The 23311-nt window shown below is 47.8% G+C and overlaps 1 protein-coding gene across 2 annotated transcripts in view; it reads left to right on the forward strand.

Moving 5' to 3' along the window:
• Positions 1-23311, forward strand: part of tyro3 (TYRO3 protein tyrosine kinase) — a 535899-nt gene that overhangs the window by 465795 nt on the left and 46793 nt on the right. The window contains exons 8-9 of one of the 2 annotated variants that reach the window (XM_072486187.1): positions 11355-11500; positions 18851-18992. In XM_072486187.1, coding sequence (XP_072342288.1) covers positions 11355-11500; positions 18851-18992 — 288 coding nt within the window. The remainder of the gene's footprint in view (positions 1-11354; positions 11501-18850; positions 18993-23311) is intronic. The other variant, XM_072486188.1, reaches the window with a different exon arrangement.

The raw sequence follows: 23311 nt of genomic DNA on the forward strand, positions 1-23311 counted from the left end.
TGCTTTTTTGTACAGGACACACCTGGGCAATTTCTTTCATATTGCCGGGCAGATGTCAGTGTTGTAGCTGCCCTGGAACAGATTGGCTAGGGTACGCAGCAAGTTCTGGAGCACAAGTCTTCAGCACTGTTGCTGGGATATTGTCAGGGCCCATAGCCTTTGCAGTATCCAGTGCCTTCAGACATTTCTTAATATCACGTGGGGTGAACTGAATTGGCTGAAGATTGGCATCTGTGAAGCTGGGGCCTGTGTATGATGCCATGATGGATCATCCACTTGGCACTTCTGGCTGAAGATTGTTGTGACTGTCTCAGCCTTGTCTTTTGTACATATGTGCTGGGTTCCTCCATCATTGAGGATGGGGATATTTGTGGAGCCTCCTCCTCCAGTAAGTTGTTTAACTGTCCACCACCATTCACGACTGGATGTGGCAGGACTGCAGAGCTTAGATCTGATGTTTAGAACATAGAACATAGAATTGTGGAATTGCTTACCTCTGTTGTCATGTACCTTTAAGAAATGGGTGTTTATTTAAGTATCTGTAGTGAGAGTACCTTTAAGAAATGGTTGTTTATTACTGCAGTGATGTCAGAGAGTGGGTGGAGCTGGGCTGTCTGTCAGCTTTTTACTTTAGTTTTAGGCTGTTTGCTGCAGGGTGTGTTTTAGTTTTGTTTTCAGAGTTGGAGCTGAAGCCAGACAAAGCAGGTGTACTGCTGTTCTCTCGGCCATGAAAAGACTTATCTCTTGATCATTTGGTGAATTAAGAATTATAAATGTTCTCAGTAGTGACTTCTGTGAAAAGGTGTTTCTTTTGTCTTCTGGATGTTGTTTGGGAAGTTATTAAGGATTACTTAATGTTGTATTCTTTGGGGGTTGCATTTGAATTGATGGTTGCGAAGATGTTCACTGTATGTTGTAAAAAGGTTAACTTGAGTTCATAGAATAAACATTATTTTGCTTTAAAAAAAAACGTTTCCATTTCTGCTGTACCACACCTGCAGAGTGGGCCGTGTGCTCCCCATACCACAATGTATTAAAAGTTGTGGGTCAGGTGAACTCTATGATACACTTTGGGGTTCTCTAAACCCTGGCTCATAACAAATTGGGGGCTCGTCCAGGATAAAAGTCTATCTATTGGATTGGCTTACTGAACTTAAAGACAGTGAGGGGTGAGCATATTGTGGTTGCTTTTCAGGTGTGGTATTTCAGTTTAAGTCGGGACTGTGTTGTGGACAATGGCTCTTTCAGAGGCTCTGAAGTTTTGGGGGGCGGAGACGCTCACACGCAGTACCTTACGGACAGAGACTAAAAGCAGACTGTTAGATTTGGCAAAAACTTTGCAGTTAATATTACCCGACACAATGCGGAAAAAATGAGGTAATTATGGCGGTGGCTAAGCATTTAAAGTTGCCTGAGATACAGTTTGACTCATTGGAAATGGCAAAAATTCAGTTACAAATTAAGCAAATGGAACATGAGAAAGAATTAAAGCAGCTTGAATACGAAAGAGAGAGAGAGGAAAACCAAAGAGAGAGAGAGGAAAAATAAAGAGAGAGAGAAGGAGAGAGAAGAAAAAGAGAGAGAAGAAAGGAAAACAGAAAGAATAACACGAGCAGAACAAAAAGAAAGAGAAAGGGAGATACAGATCATGGAAAAAGATAAACAGAGAGAGTTTGAACTTCAGAAAATGGCCATGAAACATGACAGTCAGTTAAAATTGGCAGACGTAAAGAGAAACGTGCAGTTGGTGGATAGTGATGAGGATAGTGAGAAAGAGCGTCATAGTCAAAGGCTTTGTGGGAATCTATTTAAATATGTCCAAGCATTGCCAAGGTTTGACGAGAAGGAGGTAGAAGCTTTTTTCATATCATTTGAGAATTTGGTCAAACATACATGTAGTTTGAAAGGATCAAGCAGAGTAATTTTGATAGGTGGATAAGAGCTTTGAAAATAGACCAAACATATGAAGCTCTCAGAGAAATTATACTTTTGGAGGAGTTTAAAAATTCAATTCCTGATGTAACGAGAACTCATGTGGAAGAGCAGAGGGTTAAAACTGCGAGGTTAGCAGCAGAAATGGCAGATGATTATGAATTAGTTCATAAATCAATGCTTGGTTTCCAACATCAGTTTTAGCCTGTGAGGGATCAAAACTGGGGACATGAGGAATACTCAAGTGGTAAAGGTAAAAGTGATCTGATGGGAGATAATAAGGAGAGTGTACCTCAGATTAAAAAAGAAATCCAGGAGGGTGGAAAAGAAGTGAAAAATTTCAAATGTTTTCTCTGTAATAAACTAGGCCATGTAAAGTCACAGTGTTGGTGGTTGAAGAAAAGCACTGGGAAGGCTGATGTGGTAAAACAGGATAAGACAGTGGGTTTTGTTAAAGTGGGAAAGGAAAGCCAAAGTTAAGCGAAGGAGGTGCAAAAGATTGTACAGCCTGATCAAGACATGATTGCTAAGAAGGTGCCAGATCTCTTTAAAGAATTTACTTGTGTGGGTAAAGTTTACTCATGTGTATCAGGAGGAGCAGGTAAATAAGTCACAATTTTAAGAGATACGGGAGCAAGTCAATCTTTAATGATAAGAGCTGAGAAGTTATGTAGCCTGGGAAGAATGTTGCCAGAAAAGGTGATAATATGTGGAATTCAAGGTGAGAGGAGTAGTGTTCCATTATATAAGGTAAGGTTGGAAAGTCCAGTGAAGAGTGGTGAAGTGGTAGTACGAGTAGTAGAGAAACTATCTTGTCCAGGGATACAGTTTATCTTGGGTAATGATATAGCTGGAGCGCAGGTGGAAGAGATGCCTACTGCGGTTGATAAGACAGTGGAAAATCAGACAACTGAAGTGTTGAAGGACGAATATCCTGGGATTTTTCCGGATTGTATAGTAACAAGGTCGCAAAGTCACAGGTTAAGCCAAGAGGAGAAATCAAGGAGTGAAGATGAAGTTGAAGTGCAATTATCAGAAACGATTTTTGATCAGACGATTGAAAAAGAACAAAAACAGGTGGAGGATGAGGCGGATATTTTTATCAGGAAAATTGGCGGAGTTACAACACAAAGATGGAGAAATAAAACGGATGTATCAGAAAGCATACACGGAAGAGAAATCTGCGTGTATACCAGAGTGTTATTACCGTAAAAGTAATGTCTTGATGAGAAAATGGAATGTATAGGCAGATGAGAATATGCAGGCAGATGAAAAGTGGGCAGAAGTTCATCAAGTAGTGTTGCCGGTAGTGTACAGAAAGGAGGTGTTGCAAGTTGTACATGAGGTACCAGTGGGAGGTCATTTGGGAATAAGGAAAACTCAAGCTAAAATCCAGAAACATTTTTATTGGCCTGGACTACATGACGATGTAGTTAAATTTTGTCAATCATGTCACACATGTCAAGTGGTAGGGAAGCCTCAAGCAGGGATAAAACCAGCACCCTTAATACCCATTCCAGCATTTGAGGGACGTTTTACAAGTGTCCTAATTGATTGCATAGGACCGCTTCCTAAAACGAAAAGTGGGAATCAATATCTTTTGACTATAATGGATATGTCTACTGGGTTTCCAGGGGCCATTCCGGTACGTAATATTACAGCTAAAAAGATTGTGGAGGAGTTACTGATATTCTTTACTAAATATGGACTACCCACAGAAATACAATCGGATCAAGGATCAAATTTTATTTCAAGGTTATTCAAAGAAGTTATGGATAGCTTTGGAATAAAACAATTTAAATCAACTGCGTACCATCCAGAATCGCAGCGAGTGTTAGAAAGGTGGCATCAGACATTAAGGACAATGTTGAGGGCTTATTGTCAAGATTATCCAGAGGATTGGGATAAAGGAATTCCATTTGTACTGTTTGCAATTAGGGATGCACCTAATGAGTCAACCAAATTTCATCCTTTTGAACTAATTTTTGGTCATGAGGTAAGAGGACCACTTAAATTGATGAAGGACAAATTGGTGAGTGAGAAATTGGAAATTACATTATTGGATTACGTGTCAAATTTTAGGGAACGATTAAATAGAGCAGGTGAATTGACTAGACAACATTTAAAAGTTGCACAAAATGTGATGAAACGGGTAGAGGACAAGAAATCCAGAGTTCGTAGTTTTGCCAGTGGTGATAAAATTTTAGTATTGTTACCAGTGGTAGGGGAACCTTTAAAAGCTAGGTTTCGTGGACCTCATCAGATTGAAAGGAAATTAAGTGAGGTGAATTATGTGGTAAAAACACCAGATAGAAGGAAGACTCACCGAGTGTCATGCGAATATGCTTAAAAGGTACTTTGAAAGGGAAGGAGAGAAAAAGGAGGTTTTAATGATTCTAACTCAAAGTGACAAACCAAATCCAGATGACTGTGAATTTGACATACCTCAAATTAAATTTGAAAACGAGGATGTTCTTAAAAATTGGGATAAATTGTAAAGTTACCTTCCAGAGGAAAAACAAACTGACCTGAAAGAGTTATTGATATCACATGGGCAAGTTTGTGGAGATAAATTGTAAAGTACTAAAATGGCTATACATGATGTAGATGTGGGAAATGCTGTTCCAATCAAACAACATCCATACAGACTTAACCCTTTAAAATTATGTTCTGAAAAGGTTAACTTGAGTTCAGAGAATAAACATTATTTTGCTTTAAAAAATACTTTTCCACTTCTGCTGTACCACACCTGTAGAGTGGGCCATGTGCTCCCCATACCACAATCTATTAAAAGTTGTGGGTCAGGTGAACTCCATGATACACTTTGGGGTTCTCTAAACCCTGGCCCATAACACTGTCTATTACTTGCTGTTTATCTTGTTTGCGCAAGTACTTGCTTACACAAGTAGTCCTGTGTTGTTGCTTCACCAGGTTGACACCTAATTTTTTGGTATGCCTCGTGCTGCTCCTGGCATGCTCGCCAAGAGTAGATCTCACAGCTTGGTGGTAATGGTGCAGTGGGGAACATGCTGGTCCATGAGGCTACAGATTGTAATTATATATAATTCTGCTGCTGCTGATGGCCCACAGCACCTCATGGATGCCCAGGTTTGGGTTGCTAGGTCTGTTCGACACTCTCATTTAGCACGATGATAGTGCCACACAACACGATGGAGGATATCCTCAATGTGAAGATGGGACTTTGTCTCCACAAGGATTGTGCGGTGGCCACTCCTAACGATACTGTCATGGATAAATGCATCTGCTGCAAATAGATTGGTGAGGATGAGGGTCTAGTAGGTTTTTCCTTCTTATTGACTCCCTCACCGCCTGCTGAAGACCTAGTTTAGCAGCTATGCCCTTTGGGACTCGGCCAGCTCAGATAGTAGTGGTTCTACTGAGCCACTTTTGGTGATAGACATTGAAGTCTCCTACCCAAGGGTACATTGACCTAGAAAACTGGTCTCAGTTCAGGGACAATTAGGGATGAGCAGCAAATGCTGGCCTTGACAGCGATGTCCACATCCAATCAAAGAATTTTTAAAAAATGGCTCAGATTGCAAAGATTTGCCTATAAGACATCTTAAAAGGAGAATTGATAGAGGGGTTTAAAATAAATGGCTATAACCAAAAGATACAAGAACAAACAAAGAAAAACGAAACGTACAGCACAGGAACAGGCCCTTCGGCCCTCCAAGCCCGTGCCGACCATGCTGCCCGACTAAACTACAATGTTCTACACTTCCTGGGTCCATTTCCCTCTATTCCCATCCTATTCATGTATTTGTCAAGCTGCCCCTTAAATGTCACTATCGTCCCTGCTTCCACCACCTCCTCCGGTAGCGAGTTCCAGGCACCCACTACCCTCTGTGTAAAAAACTTGCCTTGTACATCTACTCTAAACCTTGCCCCTCTCACCTTAAACCTATGCCCCCGAGTAATTGGCCCCTCTACCCTGGGGAAAAGCTTCTGACTATCCACTGTCTATGCCCCTCATAATTTTGTAGACCTCTATCAGGTCGCCCCTCAACCTCCGTCGTTCCAGTGAGAACAAACCGAGTTTATTCAACCGCTCCTCATAGCGAATGCCCTCCATACCAGGCAACATTCTGGTAAATCTCTTCTGCACCCTCTCTAAAGCCTCCATATCCTTCTGGTAGTGTGGCGACCAGAATTGAACACTATACTCCAAGTGTGGCCTAACTAAGGTTCTATACAGCTGCAACATGACTTGCCAATTCTTATACTCAGTGCCCCGGCCAATGAAGGCAAGCATGCCGTATGCCTTCTTGACTACCTTCTCCACCTGTATTGCCCCTTTCAATGACCTGTGGACCTGTACTCCTAGATCTCTGACTTTCAATACTCTTGAGGGTTCTACCATTCACTGTATATTCCCTACCTGCATTAGACCTTCCAAAATGCATTCCCTCACATTTGTCCGGATTAAACTCCATCTGCCATCTCTCCGCCCAAGTCTCCAGACAATCTAAATCCTGCTGTATCCTCTGACAGTCCTCAGCGCTATCCGCAATTCAACCAACCTTTGTGTCGTCTGCAAACTTACTAATCAGACCAGTTACATTTCCCTCCAAATCATTTATATATACTACAAAGAGCAAAGGTCCCAGCACTGATCCCTGTGGAACACCACTGGTCACAGCCCTCCAATTAGAAAAGCATCCTTCCATTGCTACTCTCTGCCTTCTATGACCTAGCCAGTTCTGTATCCACCTTGCCAGCTCACCTCAGGTTTAAGGTGACTGACAAAAAGTTAGGTGACATGATGTAAACCTATTTTACATGAGAAATGGTTTGGATTTGGACTGCCTGTTGAGCTGGAGGATAAAAAAATCAATTCAAGTCTTCAGAAGGAAATTGGATAAATATTTGAAGGGGAAAACCATTTCAGGGAACAGCCAAAGTCGAGATGGATTTCTCTAGGAAAGATCCAGCACAAATTCAATGGGGTGAAAGGCCTTCTTCACTTGAATTCTGTACTTTTTTACTATGATTCTAACTGTGGAAGTATCAGGAGATAATTATCAGGAAACTATAGACCTATATCCGGGGAAAAATTGTGGGATGAAAGCTGTGGAGCCCACACATTTGTCTATGGCAATGGACAGGGCTGGAAAGCATGGAATTTCCATTCTGAAATTTGGAATGGATGGTGGGTTGAACCAATAGAGTGTGAACCCCATGGGGGGGGGGGGGGGGGGGGGGAATACGTTGAGATTTAAGAAAAAAAAAATTTTTTATTGAGGTATTTGAAAATTTTTGTAACAGTAACATAAACAATGATATCAACATGGTAAAATAAACATTCCCCCCCCAGCCCAGTCTTCACGCACCTCAACCGTACAACAACAATCCCCCTCCCTGGAATACTGCATCTGCTGACATTTTAATTTTCCCTGAAAAAGTCGACAAACGGCTGACCTCCGGGTGAACCCTAACATTAACCCTCTCAAGGCGAACTTTATTTTCTCGAGACTGAGAAACCCAGCCATATCAGTAACCCAGGTCTCGACACTCGGGGGCTTCGAGTCTCTCCACATTACCCAGATCTGTCTCCGGGCTACCAGGGAGGCAAAGGCCAAGACGTCGGCCTCTTTCGCCCCCTGAACTCCCGGATCTACCGACACTCCAAAGATCGCTACCTCCGGACTCGGCACCACCCGTGTTTTTAGCACCGTGAACATTGCCTTCGCAAAATCCTGCCTAAACCCTCGAGGTTTCGGGCATGCCAAAACAGATTTGCTGGACTTCCTGCACACCTCGCACACCTATCCTTTACCCCGAAGAACTTACTCATCCTAGCCACTCATCATGTGTGCCCGGTGGGCTACCTTAAATTGTATCAGGCTAAGCCTGGCACATGATGAGGAGGCATTAACCCTGCTTAGGGCATCCGCCCATAGACCCACCTCTATCTCTTCTCCCACTTGCCCTTAAGCTCCTCCACCGGAGTTCCCTCCGCCTCCGAAAGCTCCTGGTAAATATCCGATACCTTCCCCTCTCCCACCCAGGTACTGGAGACTACTCGATCCTATATCCCCCGTGGCGGCAGCAGCGGTCAGGCCAGCACCTGTTTTCTCAGGAAGTCTCGCACCTGCAAATACCTAAAACCATTCCCTGCTGGCAATTTAAATTTATCCTCCAAAACTTTCAAGCTGGGAAAGCTCCCGTCTATAAATAGATCCCCCATCCTTCTAATTCCTGCCCTCTGCCAACTCCAGAACCCGCCATCTAGCCTACCCGGTACAAACCTGTGGTTACTATAAATCAGGGTCCAAATCGATGCTCCCTCCACTCTCATATCTCCTCCATTGCCCCCAGGTCCTCAGAGCCGCCACTACCACCGGACTTGTGGAGTATCGGGCCGGCGAGAACTGCAGAGGTGCCGTTACCAATGCTCCCAGACTGGTGTCATTACATGGCGCCGCCTCCATCCGCTCCCATGCCAACCCCTCCCCCACTCCCCACTTCCTAATCATGGCTATATTAACAGCCCAGTATTAATTGCAGAAGTTTGACAGTGCCAACCCACCCTCCCCCCGACTGCGCTCCAGCAACACTCTTCACTCGCGGGGTTTTACCCGCCCACCCAAAGCCCGAAATCATCTTATTCACCCGCTTGAAAAAGGCCTGAGGGATGAAGGTGGGGAGGCACTGAAAGACAAACAAAAATCTGGGGAGGGCCGTCATTTTCACGGTCTGCACCCTCCCCGCCAGTGATAGCGGGAGCATGTCCCATCTCTTAAAGTCTCCTTCCATTTGTTCTACCAATCGGGATAGGTTTAACTTGTGCAGTACCTCCCATTCCCGGGCCACCTGGATTCCCAGATATCGAAAGCTCTTCCCTACCATTCTAAGCGGCAGCTCTCCCAGTCTCGTCTCCTGTCCTCTTGCCTCGATCGCAAACATTGCGCTTTTCCCCATGTTCAATTTATACCCCGGAAAATTGCCAATTCCCCCAAGATTCCCATTACTTCCCCCATCCCCTCCAGCGGGTCCAAAATGTACAAGAGCAGGTCATCTGCCTAGAGCGAGACCCGGTGCACCCCCCCCCCCCCCCCCCCCCCCCGCCCCAAACCAGCCCTTTCCAGTTCCTAGAGGTTCTTAACGCCATGGGCAATGTCTCTATGGCCAGAGCAAACAGTAACGGGGAGAGGGGGCATCCTTGCCTTGTCCCTTGGTGTAGTTTAAAATACCCCGACCTCAGCAGGTTCGTACGCACACTCACTACTGGTGCCTGATAGAGCAACCGAGTCAATAAAGCCCTCACCAAACCTAAAACTTCCCAGCGCCTCCCACAGGTAGTTCTACTCCACCCAATCAAAAGCCTTCTCCGCATCCATCACTACCACCACCTCCATCTCCCCTCCTTCTGAGTGCATCATAATAACATTTAGGAGCCTTCGAACATTGGCCTTGAGTTGCCTGCCCTTAACAAATCCCGTCCGGTCTTCCCCTATCACCCCCGGGACACAGTCCTCTATCCTTGTGGCCAGTATCTTAGCCAGCAGTTTGGCATCTACATTCAGTAGAGAAATCGGCCTGTATGACCCGCATTGCTCCAGATCCTTCTCCCGTTTCAGGATCAATGAAATCGAGGCCTGCGACATTGTTGGGGGGGAGGACTCCCTTCTCTCTTGCTTCGTTAAATGTCCTCACCAGCAGTGGGCTCAATGTCTCTGAAAACCTCTTCTAGAATTCAACCGGGTAGCCGTCCCAGCCCTTCCACGAGGTCCTCCTCCATCCTCGGGAACCTCAACTGATCCAAAAACTGTCGCATCCCCTCCACCCCAGCCGGGGGTTCCAACTCATATAATTAACTAGAAGTCCTTAAACACCTTGTTTACCCCCGCTAGGTCCATGACAGTATTACCGTCTCTTCTCTTTGCTTTACCTATCTCCCTAGCCGCCTCTCTTTTCCTGAGCTGGTGCGCCAACATTCTGCTTGCCTTTTCCCCGTACTCATAGATCGCCCTCCTTGCCTTCCTCAACTGATCCACTGCTTTCTCTGTGGTCAACAGCCCAAACTCCGCCTGTAACCTCCGCCACTCCCTCAGTAGCCCCGTGTCCAGGACCTCAGAGTATCTCCTGTCCACCTGGGGTATCTCCCCAACTAGCCTATCTCTCTCAGCCCATTCCATCTTTTCTCTGTGGGCCCGTATAGAGATTAATTCTCCTCTGACTACTGCCTTCAAAGCTTCCCAGACTGTCGCTGCAGAGACCTCCTCCGTATCATTTGTTTCCAGGCAGTTCCAGATGGACTTGTTAACCCGAGGGCTCTGTGCGCTCTGTCCAATTCCAGGGGCCGAGGGAATGCCCCAGCCCCCATCAACTTCTCCAAAATGTCCGTCACATAAGCCCTCACATCCGATCCCTCACTGCCTTCAGGGAGGCTGAAAATTCTAAGATTCTGCCTCCTGGACCTATTCTCCAGGTCCTCCAGCTTCTCCTGCATTCTTTTATGGCGGTCGTTCATCATCCCCACCTTGTTTTCCAGCACGGTTATGTACGCCTCGTGCTCGGACAACTTTTGTTCCACCTCCTGGATCGCTCTCCGTGGGTTTCCTGATTCTGAACCACTTGATCAATCGAAGCCTTAATCGGATCCAGCAATCCTCCAAAAACTTCACCAGCTGCTCCGTCGACCACTGTGTCATCTCCCCCAGCCCTGCTGCCCCGCCACGCTGTCCTGTGTTACCAGCTCTGCTTGCGTCACCCTTATAGGACTCTGTCTTCTCACACGGCCACTTCTGATTCAATTCTCCATACACTGGAGGGGGATTTCTCCTCACTGTCTCACTCTTCACCGATTTATCCCATAAAATCCGGAAACGACCGGGGGGGGAAAAGGTCCAAAAGTCCTTTACAGGCGGGAGCTATCAAATGTGCGACCTACTCCTCCATGGCCGCCATCGGAAGTCCCCATGTTGGTGATTTCAATGCAAAGTGTTGACCAGGTGTCAGTGTTGGGGTATGTCAAATGGGTGTATCAGTGCCAGTATCCGAACTATGGTTTCAGAACTATGCCATTTGTGTATTGTGGCACCATAGAGGCCTGTGTGTTTACATTATAGATCTGGAGCCATGTCTGTAGCAGGGACCTTAAGGGGGCATACCAACCATGCCCTTGGGTCAATACCTAGGTACTGCAGTGCATTAGTTTGACTGGTGTATGGGGTGGGTGGGTAGCGATGCGCATCAATTCTGGTATCGGGGTTAGTGGATTTACGGGGTGCCACCTTTTCTGATCTGGTGTCGAATCACAGCAGAGAAAGTAGTGTGAGAAACAGAGAAGTATTAGAGCTTGGTGTCAGATACCGAACTAACTGCCTAATGGTGAATGTCGTACGCTGTTACAAAGTTTTGTTGAGGTTGCATCTTACTCTCGCTTTCTGCCATAGCTCCGAGTGCACCACCAAGGAATGTGAGTTACTTCTACAATGGATCGTCCTTGATAATATGGTGGTACGAGGTGGCAGCGTGGGATGTACACGGTATTCTACTCGGATACGTCGTGGAGTGGAGCAGGCAGGAGAAAAAAAAGGTGGTGGTTTATATATCCGTCCCTCCATAATCATAGAATCATAGAATTTACAGTGCAGAAGGAGGCCATTCGGCCCATCGAGTCTGCACCGGCTCTTTGAAAGAGCACCATATCCAAGCCCACATCTCCACCCTATCCCCATAACCCAGCAACCCCACCCAACACTAAGGGCAATTTTGAACACCATGGGCAATTTAGCATGGCCAATCCACCTAACCTGCACATCTTTGGACTGTGGGAGGAAACCGGAGCACCCGGAGGAAACCCACGCACACACGGGGAGAACGTGCAGACTCCGCACAGACAGTGACCCAAGCCGAGAATCGAACCTGGGACCCTGGAGCTGTGAAGCAATTGCGCTAACCCCTATTGTGACTGTGTCCATTTCCTGCCATCTTCCTGTGTCGCATTCCTGGACAATGCCTGGTTTATTCAATAAGTGACACTTGCTTCTCACAATAGACAGCAGTGTAGAACCAAGTCATTGTGACATTGTTTCCCAACTTATTTTGCAATTCCATTGCCTCAGATGATCTAAGCCCAACAGCAATTATTTCCAGGAACATAGTCATTTTTTCCCCTCTCCCATATCCCCCATTGCTTCTTTTGTGAAGACCCCTGATGTTTTCCGAGGCTTGTTGCCTTACTGTTTTTATCACTGTTTCTCTCTCTCTACCGACTCTGCTTTCCCACCATCCTTTTATTCCCAATACTTTTCTTCTCCCTAAACCCAGTTACACCATACCCAGGATTCTCCGATCCCAGTGCGTTCTGCTACCGCTGCTAGGAGGAAAGGGGAATTTGACACTCAGCCAAAACTCCCAATTAATGCAGCAGGACCAGCAAATCCCGTCTTTGAGAAAGGACAGAGAATTCCGGCCCATCTTTATGATTGTTCTGTGTGTGTTTTTAATAATTGTCCTTTTTTGCTTCCCTAGTTAATTAAAAAATTCTCATCCTTGTTTTTAAGTCCCTCCATGGCCCTACCTCTTTAATCTCCCCCAGCTCCACAAACCCACTGAGATATCCGTGCTCCTCTGATTTTAACCTCTCAGGCATCCTCAATTTTAACCGCATGGCCGCACCTTCAGTTGCCTAGGCCCTAAACAATGACCAAATAAGATGTAGGAAGCTTTTCCATGCACAGACTGATCAATAATATATGGGAAGATCTCCCTTCCTTCCCTTTGTACCATTGCCTCTCATAAAAAACAAACCAACCCATTGGAACCAGATGGACTCGAAACGTTAACTCTGTTTCTCTCTCCACAGATGCTGCTAGACGTCCCAGCATTTTCTGTTTTTATTTCCGATTTCCCGCATCTGCAGCATTTTGCTTTTATTACATTGGAACCACTAATAGTCAAAGTTTCTGGTGCTCCTGTTTTTTACCTATCCATGGCATGTGTGCATCACCACCAAGGCCAGCATTTGTTGCCCATCCTTAATTGCCCTTGAGGAGACCTGGTGAACCAACTTCTTGAATGCAGCTGAGTGGCTTGCGAGGCCATTCCATGGGGAGTTGAGAACAAACCATAGCAGCACGGTAGCATTGTGGACAGCACAATTGCTTCACAGCACCTGGGTCCCAGATTCGATTCCTCTCTGGGTCACTGTCTGTGCGGAGTCTGCACATCCTCCCCGTGTGTGCGTGGGTTCCTCCGGGTGCTCCGGTTTCCTCCCACAGTCCAAAGACGTGCAGGTTAGGTGGATTGGCCATGATAAATTGCCCTTAGTGACCAGAAAAGGTGAGGAAGAATTATTGGGTTAAGGGGATTGGGTGGAAGTGAGGGCTTAAGTGGGTCGGTGCAGACTCGATGGGCTGAATAGCCTCCTTCTGCACTGTATGTTCTATGTTCATATTGCTGCGGGTCTGGTATCACATGTAGGCCAGTCAGGGTAAGGACGGCAGATTTCCTTTCCTGAAGGATATCAGTGAACCAAATGCCTTTTTACAACAAGCGGATAGTTACACGGTTACCACGACTGAGACTAGTTTTTTTCATCCATATTTATTTAATTAAAATTTAAATTCCACAGTTGAAGATTTCAGGGGCTGGATTCTCCGTCGGTGGGATGCTCCGTTTTGCCAGTAGCCCGGGGGTTTCCCGCCATCATGGGGCTCTACAATGGGAAACCCCACTGACCGGCTGGCGTAACGGAGCATCCCTCTGGCGGGATGAAGCAGAAATGTGGCGTGGTGGGGCGGAGATTCCAGCCCCATGTCTCTGAATCATTCACCCAGGCCTCTGGATGACTTGTTCGTTAACATAACACTATGCTGTTGTACCAGACAAATATGCTGCTGCACTCTCTATATTCTAATCCGTGGGATAAAGAACTATTCATTAGATCGGCCCATTCTGAGGTGATGACCCTCTGTGCTGGCTAGAGTGACTGACTCTGAAACCGTTTCCATTGAGTTACATGTACAGTTGGGTAAGCAACATAAAATTGTCCATAATTTGGCGTTGATTAATGTTAAATTGCTAGTTCCCTGAGAGAGATAATTATTTTGACAGTAAAGTCTCTAATTTATTTCGTTGAAGCATTTCTCTGCGATTGGGTGGAGTGGAGTGTTTAGATAAATTAAAGGGCCATATTCTAAATGGACAAGGAGTGATCAGAGGAGATTGTTTAGACCAGTGGTGGACACGCTGCAGCCCAGGAGCCACATTCGGCCCATCTGGCTTCTGAGTGCGGCCCATGAGACATTTTATTGAATGTTGCCGCCATGCAGGGTCGCCACATTCCGCTGATTTCCATCTGCATAATTTTTACCTGTGCCAATATGACTGAAGTGATACATATATAAAACAAGGGCAGGTGACGTGAGGTGCGTGCTGATTGCTCACAACATTGACTGTGAGAGGCCTGTGCTCCCTCTGTGACCAAAGCGTAAATAATTATTTTGTTTTTATAATTTGAAGTTCATGACAGTTCTAATAATATATAAATAGATAAGCATTTTCTAGAACTTGTGGAATATTCAATGTGTGATAAATGTACTTAATCTTATTCAGGGGTCATCATAGAATCACAGAATTTACAGTGCAGAAGGAGGCCATTCGGCCCATCGAGTCTGCACCGGCCCTAGGAAAGAGCACCCTACCTAAGCCCACAACTCCACCCTATCCGCGTAACCCAGTAACCCCACACAACCTTTTTGGACACTAAGGGCAATTTAGCATGGCCAATCCACCTAACCTGCACACCTTTGGACTGCGGGAGGAAACCGGAGCACCCGGAGGAAACCCACGCAGACACGGGGAGAACGTGCAAACTCCGCACAGACAGTGACCCAAGCCGGGAATCGAACCTTAGTGTACAAGCCCGATTTCAATCTTGTGGCCAACTGAGCTGAAGGAGGGCCACTCATGCAACCCACTCATCAGGTTAGGTTGCCCATCACTGGTACTGGACTAGTGAGTGCTTCACTCTGCTTTTATTCTGTGCTGACCATGACCTGGGTGTGCTGGAGTGAAAGGACTTAAAGGTGGTTCAGTCTGTGCTATGTCTGACCAATGCTCTGAATTGGAAACAACCAGACTTAGATTTGGAGTAATGCTCCTTCCAAAAACCATTCAAAAACCAACATTGGAATATTTGACTAAACATGAGATTATCCAAATTTCCCCATTTTGCACTATTATGTACAAACACACAAATTAAGAGCAGGAGTAGGCCACTCGGCCCCTCGAGCCTGCTCCACCCTTTAATAAGATCATGGATTATCTGATTGTAACTCCTTGCCTACCCCCAATAAGGTTTCACCCCCTTGTTTATCAAGATTCCATCTTGCTCTGCCTCATAAATATTCAAAAGCTCTGTTTACAATGCTATTTGAGGAAGAGAGTTCCAAAGACTCATGACCCTCTGAGAGAAAAACATTCTCCTCAACTCCTGTCTTAAATAGGTGACCCCTCGTATTTAAACAGTGACCCCTATCTAATTCTAGATTCTTCCACAAGAGGAAACATCTACTCCACATCCACCCTGTCAATACCCCTCAGGATCTTAGTGCTTTCGATCAAGTCACCTTTTACTCTTCTACACTCCAGCGTCCAACCTTCCCTCATAAGGCAACCTTCTCTGAACTGTTTCTAACACATTTTACACCCTTCCTCAAATAAGGTGAACAATACTGTACAAACGCTTCAGATGTGGTCTCACCAGTGTCTTGTACATCTGAAGCATAACCTCCATATTTTTATATTCAATTCCCCTCAAAATAAATGGTAACATTCCATTAGCCTTCCTAATTACCTACTGTACCTGTATTTTAGCCTTTTGTGATTCATGCACTGGGGCCACCAGATCCCTCTGCACCTCAGAGCTCTGTAATCTCTCACCATTTAGGTAAAATGCTCCTTTTTCATTCTCCCTGCCAAAATGGACAATTTCACATTTGCTCCCATTATGGCCGGAATTCTCCACCCCCTCCCCCCACCCAATGACGGGTTTTCCCTCGGTAGAGGTGGTGAGCTATTGGCCCTCGCCGCAATCTTTTCGTCCAGCCGAAGTCAATGGCAATTTGTGTGGCTCACTGGCCTCTCCGTGGCGGGTCACAGAATCACAGTGCAGAAGAGGCCCCTCGGCCCATCGAGCTGCACCGACACATGAAAGGCCCTGACCCGCCCACCTAATCCCATTTGCCAGCACTTGGCCCGTGGCCTTGAATGTTATGGCGTGTCAAGAACTCCTCCAGTTACTTTTTAAAGGATGTGAGGCAATCTGCCTCTAACACCCTCCCCGGCAGTGCATTCCAGCCCGTCACCACTCTGGGTAAAAAAGGTTTTCCTCAAATCCCCCTAAATCTCCCACCCCTCACTTTGAACTTGTATCCCCTCATAACTGACCCTTCAACTAAGGGGAACAGTGCTCCCTATCCACCCTGTCCATGCCCCTCATAATCAATCAGGTCACCCCTTGGTCTTCCCTGCTCCAGAGAAAACAATCCAAGCCTATCTAGCCTCTCTTCATAACTTAAATGTTCCATCCCAGGCAACATTCTGGTGAATCTGCTCTGCACGCCCTCCAGTGCAATCACATCCGTCCTATAATGTGGCGACCAGAATTGCACACAGTACTCCAGCTGTGGCCTCACCAAAATTCTATACAACTCCAACATGACCTCCCTGCTTTTGTAATCTTTGTTGATTTTGGTGGGACTAGGAGATTCCACCAGTGGGAGGGGCTGGAAAAACCAGTCCTATACTTTATTTGCCAGCTTCTTAACCTATCTATGTCCCTTTGCAGACTCCTTAAGTCCTCTTCACAACTTACTTTCCTACCTATCTTTGTGTCATCAGCAAATTTAGCAACCATTCCTTCGGTCCTTTCATCCAAGTCATTTCTATAAATTGTAAAAAGTTAAGGTCCCAGCACTCACTCTTGTGGCCTGAGCACCACTCCCACAAATGCCTTCTTATCATTCTCATCTCAACCCAAACTGCTTCTACTGCTTTCCTGAACTTAGGTCACCCCTCTCTATTGTGCTAATACCATCATTAACTAACAAAGCTAACCCGCCAACTTTTCTTAGCTTCCTGTTCTTCCTAAATGTGACATATCCTTCAACATTCAAGTCCCATTTTATGTCATCCTCTAGCCATGTCTCTGCAATGGCTATCAGTCATTCCTAATTCTAGTTCATCTGTTTTGTTTCGAATGCTACATACATTCAGATACAGAGCCTTTATTTTTATACTTTTATTATTTTTGTAACCTCTAGCCTTATCTGCTGATTTACTCTTAGATTTGTACTCTCTGCCCCTTTGTACTATTTCCCATATTCGTACCTTTCTCTCTTGCCTTGTCTCTCATCTTTCGTTTACCACATCTTCCCAAATTTGATCCTTGCCCCACCTTTTAGCTTAAAACCCTCTCTACTTCCCTAGTTATGCAGTTCACTAGAACACCAGCCCCTGCACAGTTCAGGTGTAGACCATCCCGATGGTACAGCCGCCACTTACCCCAGTACTGGTGCCAGTGCCCCATGAACTGGAATCCACTTCACCCACACCAGTTTTTGAGCCAGGCATTCATTCCTCTAATCTTATTTCTCTATGCCAATTTGCACATGGCTCAGTTACCTTTGAGGTTCTGCTTTGTAATTTGGTGCCTAATTCCTCATACTCTCTATGCAGAACCACTTTGCTAGTTCTACCTGTGTCATTGGTGCCTACATGGACCACAACATGATTCTCATCCTTTCAATGCAGTCAAAACCACCTGTCCCTGACCAAACCAGAAGACCCTACCTCATCACCTCCTGGTATAAAGCATCCAGACACATCTCCCCATACCTGGTATTTCGTAATGTCTGCAGCTTGGCCTCTAGCTCAATGACTCTAAGACGAGAGCTCCTCAAGCCACAGAAACCTACTAGCATCCAGGAGCAGCCATGATACATCCCCTGTCCTGCCAGCCTTAATGTGTTTTAATTAACTACTTAATTATTAGAATGTCCCTGCTTGCTCCCTGGGTAATATTTATACTGTAAACAGTACTTTCAGTTAAATGTTAAATACAAACAATGTTAGATTTTTAGAAAGAGATTTAAGATTCCCTCAGCTCACCAAATTCCAGCATTCCGTTCAAGGTCGCACTCCAGCACAATTGTACTCTGTACCATTTCCAATCGAGTCCACATTTCCATCTTTTATCTCCATTCTGACCCAGTCCACATTTAACACCGTCATCCCTTCACTAATCTCTGTGTTGAACACACATCCTTCTAGCCATTTTAATCCATTCCACATTTTATGCCCATCCTTCGATCTGCCATCTCCATTATTTGGGGGACAATATGTTTGAGATTAAGATCGCAAACTACCTAGGCTCGAAATCTGCAGGCAATCAGTAAGGTCGCAGGCCCAGTTTGAAAGATGCAAATTTCAATTTGCTTTGTTGTGATTGAAGGTCCCATTCTGAACATTAACTTAACATCCCTCTCACACGCCCTGGACAGAAATGCCGTATATTTGGCACACCTACCTCTAATACTAATCCTTGATTAACCGGCTGGCCTGTGGAGGTAGAACACAACGAGAAGCTGAATTAATTTCAGGGTAGGACAGGAATAAGGGAGCCTGTGAGAACTGGAAAGGCCGCAAGGCTTTGTGAGTCATACCAATATGGTCTCCAAGGAGACTGAAATGATATGATGTGGGCAATCTGTGAGGCACTGTGATGAGATGAAAACCGTGTAGAACGACCAAACACTGTAATAGGACTTTGTGTTCACATGGTACTTCATTTTATTTTCAGTGTTGCTCACTGAGCTTTTTATGATCCGTTTTTGAAGGGTGTGACTGCATCCAGAATAATGAGGGTATTTGTGTTTTGCAGGAGATCAGAGTCGGTGTGGGAACCCAGGCAGTACTACACCCTTTCGATCCCGCTGAGAAGCATTCATTTCGGGTGTGTGCGCTGACTGCTGGTGGCCGGGGCCCATGGAGTACACCTCTGCTTCTGTTATCCCAGGATCTAGGTGAATGAGGCTTCTTTTTTTAAATAAATTATTACTTTTTTCCAATTAAGAGGCAATTTAGCGTGGCCAATCATCTTAGCCTGCACATCTTTGGGTTGTGGGGGTGAAACCCACGCGGGCACAGAGAGAATATGCAAGCACAGACAGTGACCCAGGGCTGGGCTCGAACCTGGCACCTCGGCGCCGTGCGGCACCAGTGCTAACCGTGTTGCCCGTGAATGAAGCTTCTCTCGTAGCGTTGGTTGAACCTGCAGGCTAGAGCTGGATTCTCTGGTCTCCCAGCCATGTGTTTCCCGGTGGTGCGCCGTTCGCTGGTGGCGGGATTCTCTCTTCCCGCCTCTTGTCAATGGGATTTCCCATTGAAGTCACCCCACACTGCCGGGAAACTCACTGCTGGGGATGCGCTGTCAGCGGGAAAAGAGAATCTCGACGGCCAAGAATTCTGGCCCTAATATGTAAATCACACGACAGCTTCTTACGATTTAAGATGTTCACATGGACCAGTTAGGACTTGTCACTAGGGACTTCATGTTTAGTTTCTACCGCCACCCCCCCCCCCCTCCAAAGTTATCATAGAGGACAGAAGGGGGCTGTTCGGCTCATCGTGCACATACTAGCTCTTTGTGAGAGAAATCCAAGTAGTTGAACTCCGCCTACTCTTTCGCAAAAGCCTGTAAATCATTCCTTTTAAAAAAAACAACAATGTTAGAAATACTCAGTAGATTGTGGTAATACCAGGTATTGCGGTACCAGAGAGAGGAATGACCATTGGCTAGACCGCAGGGTCTACCATTGGGCAATGTACATATCCCCGCCCTGAGAGGCGGGGTATAAGAACCAATGCCGTCCCAGCAGTCTTCACTTCTGTAACTTCGCTGCTGGGTACAGTTCTATCTGATTAAAGCTGAATCGATATGACCCCATGTGGACTCAAGAGTATTGATTGTGTATCAATTTAATCAGATAAGTACTTTGAAGGATGGATCTCCGCATCAAGCCGGCGTGCCTTCAGCTCAGCCCTCACGCAGAAAACTCTGCCGCGATTTTTAAGCATTGGCTGGCATGCTTCCAGAGCTACCTCAATACGGCTGCCGACACCCCTACGGAAAGGCAGAAAATACACCTCCTACGCTCGCGGGTCAGCCCGGCGATCTACCCCCTGATCGAAGGGGCGGCGAACTATGATAAAGCCATGGAACTGCTGGAAGGACACTACATTCGTCCACTTAATCAGGTCTACGCCCGTCACCTGCTGGCAACGAGACGGCAGAGCCCAGATGAGACGCTAGAAGATTTCTACAGGGCGCTGATCGTGCTGGGCCAAAACTGCGGCTGCCCAGCGGTCACGGCGAACGAGCACTCCGAGCATTTAATTCAAGTCGCCTTCGTGGCAGGTATGATCTCCCCCGACATTTGCCGAAGGCTACTCGAAATGGAGACGCTGGGCCTCACCGAGGCCCGGGCCCTGGCAGGGTCCATGGACGTGGCGTACAAAAACGCCCTTGCGTACGCCCCCGCGCGCACCGCGCCCCCCTGGGCTGCGTGGCACCCCGCCACAACAGTCCCACAGACTTACCCGCTTAACCCCCAGACTTACCCGCTAACTCCGCAGGCCTGCGCGGCAAGGCGCCCCGCTACTGCCGCCGGCCAACGCTGCTTCTTCTGCGGCCAGGCGAATCACCCGCGCGCGCGCTGCCCGGCCCGCACCGTCACCTGCAAAGGGTGCGGCAAGAAAGGCCACTATGCTGCGGTCTGCCTCGCCCGCGTGGTGAACGCGGTATCCAATGACTACCCTCAGCCGTTCTTCCAGCCGCCCGCTGTGCAACCACAGCCGTTCTTCCAAGTCCCGACCGTCCCAGGCCCACCGCCGCACTCCCTTTTCCCCGCCCCACCGGCCCAACGCTGGAGCAGCATGCGCCGCCAGTTTGCTCCTCCCCACCGCCATCTCCGGAGTCCCCGGACTCCACGTGCGATCCATGGCCGGCGCCATCTTGGATGGGGCCTCAAGCCCCCAGCACGGCTGGCTATGCGCTGCCAGACCAAAACCCCTTGCTGCAGCTGGCCTCCGCCATGCTGGAGCAGCTTGCGCCGCCAGTTTGCTCCTCCCCGCCGCCATCTTCGGAGTCCCCGGACTCCACGTGCGAACCATGGCCGGCGCCATCTTGGATGGGGCCTCAAGCCCCCAGCACGGCTGGCTACGTGCTGCCCGACCAAAACCCTTTGTTGCAGCTGGCCTCCGCCTTGCGGGAGCAGAGTGCGCCGCCATTTTGTCCCTCCCCGCTGGCATTTTGTTCCTCCCCGCCGCCATCTTCGGAGACCCCGGACTCCATTTGCGATCCATGGACGGCGCCATCTTGGATGGGGCCTCAAGCCCCCAACACGGCTGACGATGCACTGCCCGATCTTCACTCCTTGCTGCAGCTGGCCTCCATTACCCTGGACCAGAGTTGGCCCCGAACGCTAGCAAAGACCACCACGACGATCGCCATTAACGGCCACGTGACATCATGCATCATCGACTCCGGGAGCACGGAGAGCTTCATCCACCCCGACACGGTAAGGCGTTGTTCTCTGGTCACCTATCCCACCCAACAAAGGATTTCCCTGGCCTCACACGTGGGTCACACGCGGTGCAGATAAAAGGGTTCTGCCTCGCGAACCTCACCGTCCAAGGTAGAGAATTCCGCAATTTCCGCCTGTACGCGGTGCCGCACCTCTGCGCAGCCACCCTTCTGGGACTGGATTTCCAGTGCCACCTACAAAGCCTTCCTTTTAAATTCGGCGGCCCTATATCCCCCCTTACTGTTTGAGGCCTCGCGACCCTTAAGGTCGACCCGCCTTCCCTGTTTGTGAACCTCACCCCGGATTGCAAACCCGTCGCCACCAGGAGCAGACGGTACAGCGCCCAGGACCGGACCTTCATCAGGTCCGAGGTCCAAAGGCTGCTGGAGGAAGGGGTCATCGAAGCGAGCAACAGCACCTGGAGGGCTCAAGTAGTGGTGGTAAAGACCGGGGAGAAGCATAGGATGGTCATCGACTATAGCCAGACCATCAACAGGTTTACACAGCTGGACGCGTACCCTCTCCCCCGTATTGCCGACCTGGTAAACAGGATTGCGCAATACAAGGTCTTCTCCACGGTGGATCTCAAGTCTGCCTACCACCAGCTACCCCTCCGTAATAGCGACCGCCAGTACACTGCCTTCGAAGCAGATGGGCGGCTCTACCACTTTTTAAGGGTTCCCTTCGGTGTCACAAACGGGGTCTCGGTCTTCCAGCGTGAGATGGACTGGATGGTTGACCGGTACGGCTTACACGCAATGTTCCCGTATCTTGACAACGTCACCATCTGCAGCCATGACCAGCAGGACCACGACACCAACCTCCGTAAATTTCTCCAGACCGCGCACCTCCTGAATCTGACCTACAATAAGGAGAAGTGCGTGTTTAGCACCGACCGTCTAGCCATCCTAGGCTACGTAGTTCGAAATGGAGTCATAGGCCCTGACCCTGAACGCATGCGCCCCCTCATGGAATTCCCCCTCCCTCACTGCCCCAAGGCCCTAAAGCGCTGCCTCGGCTTCTTTAGCTACTGTGCACAATGGGTCCCTAATTACGCCGACAAGGCTCGACCCCTAATCCAATCCACAACCTTCCCCCTGTCGACGGAGGCCTTCTGCCGCATCAAAGCGGACATCGCAAAAGCCACGATGCGTGCCATCGATGAGTCCCTCCCCTTGCAGGTCGAGAGCGACGCGTCTGACGTAGCTCTTGCCGCCACCCTCAACCAACCGGGCAGGCCCGTTGCTTTCTTCTCCCGCACTCTCCATGCCTCCGAAATTCGCCACTCCTCGGTCGAAAAGGAGGCCCAGGCCACAGTGGAAGCTGTGCGGCACTGAAGGCATTACCTGGCCGGCAGGAGATTCACTCTCCTCACGGACCAACGGTCGGTGGCCTTCATGTTCGATAATACACAGCGGGGCAAGATTAAGAACGACAACATCTTGCGGTGGAGGAGCGAACTCTCCACCTTCAATTACGAGATCTTGTATCGTCCCGGGAAGCTGAACGAGCCTCCTGATGCCCTATCCCGCGGCACTTGTGCCACCGCACAAGTAGACCGCCTCCGAGCCCTCCACGAGTACCTCTGCCACCCGGGAGTCACCCGGTTCTTCCATTTTGTTAAGTCCCGGAACCTGCCTTACTCCATCGAGGAGGTCAGGACAGTCACCAGGGACTGCCGAATCTGCGCGGAGTGCAAACCGCACTTCTACCGACCAGAGAGGGCGCATCTGATAAAGGCTTCCCGTCCCTTTGAC

Source organism: Scyliorhinus torazame, chromosome 2 (assembly GCF_047496885.1).
Source record: "Scyliorhinus torazame isolate Kashiwa2021f chromosome 2, sScyTor2.1, whole genome shotgun sequence".
NCBI classification, from domain to species: Eukaryota; Metazoa; Chordata; class Chondrichthyes; order Carcharhiniformes; family Scyliorhinidae; genus Scyliorhinus; species Scyliorhinus torazame.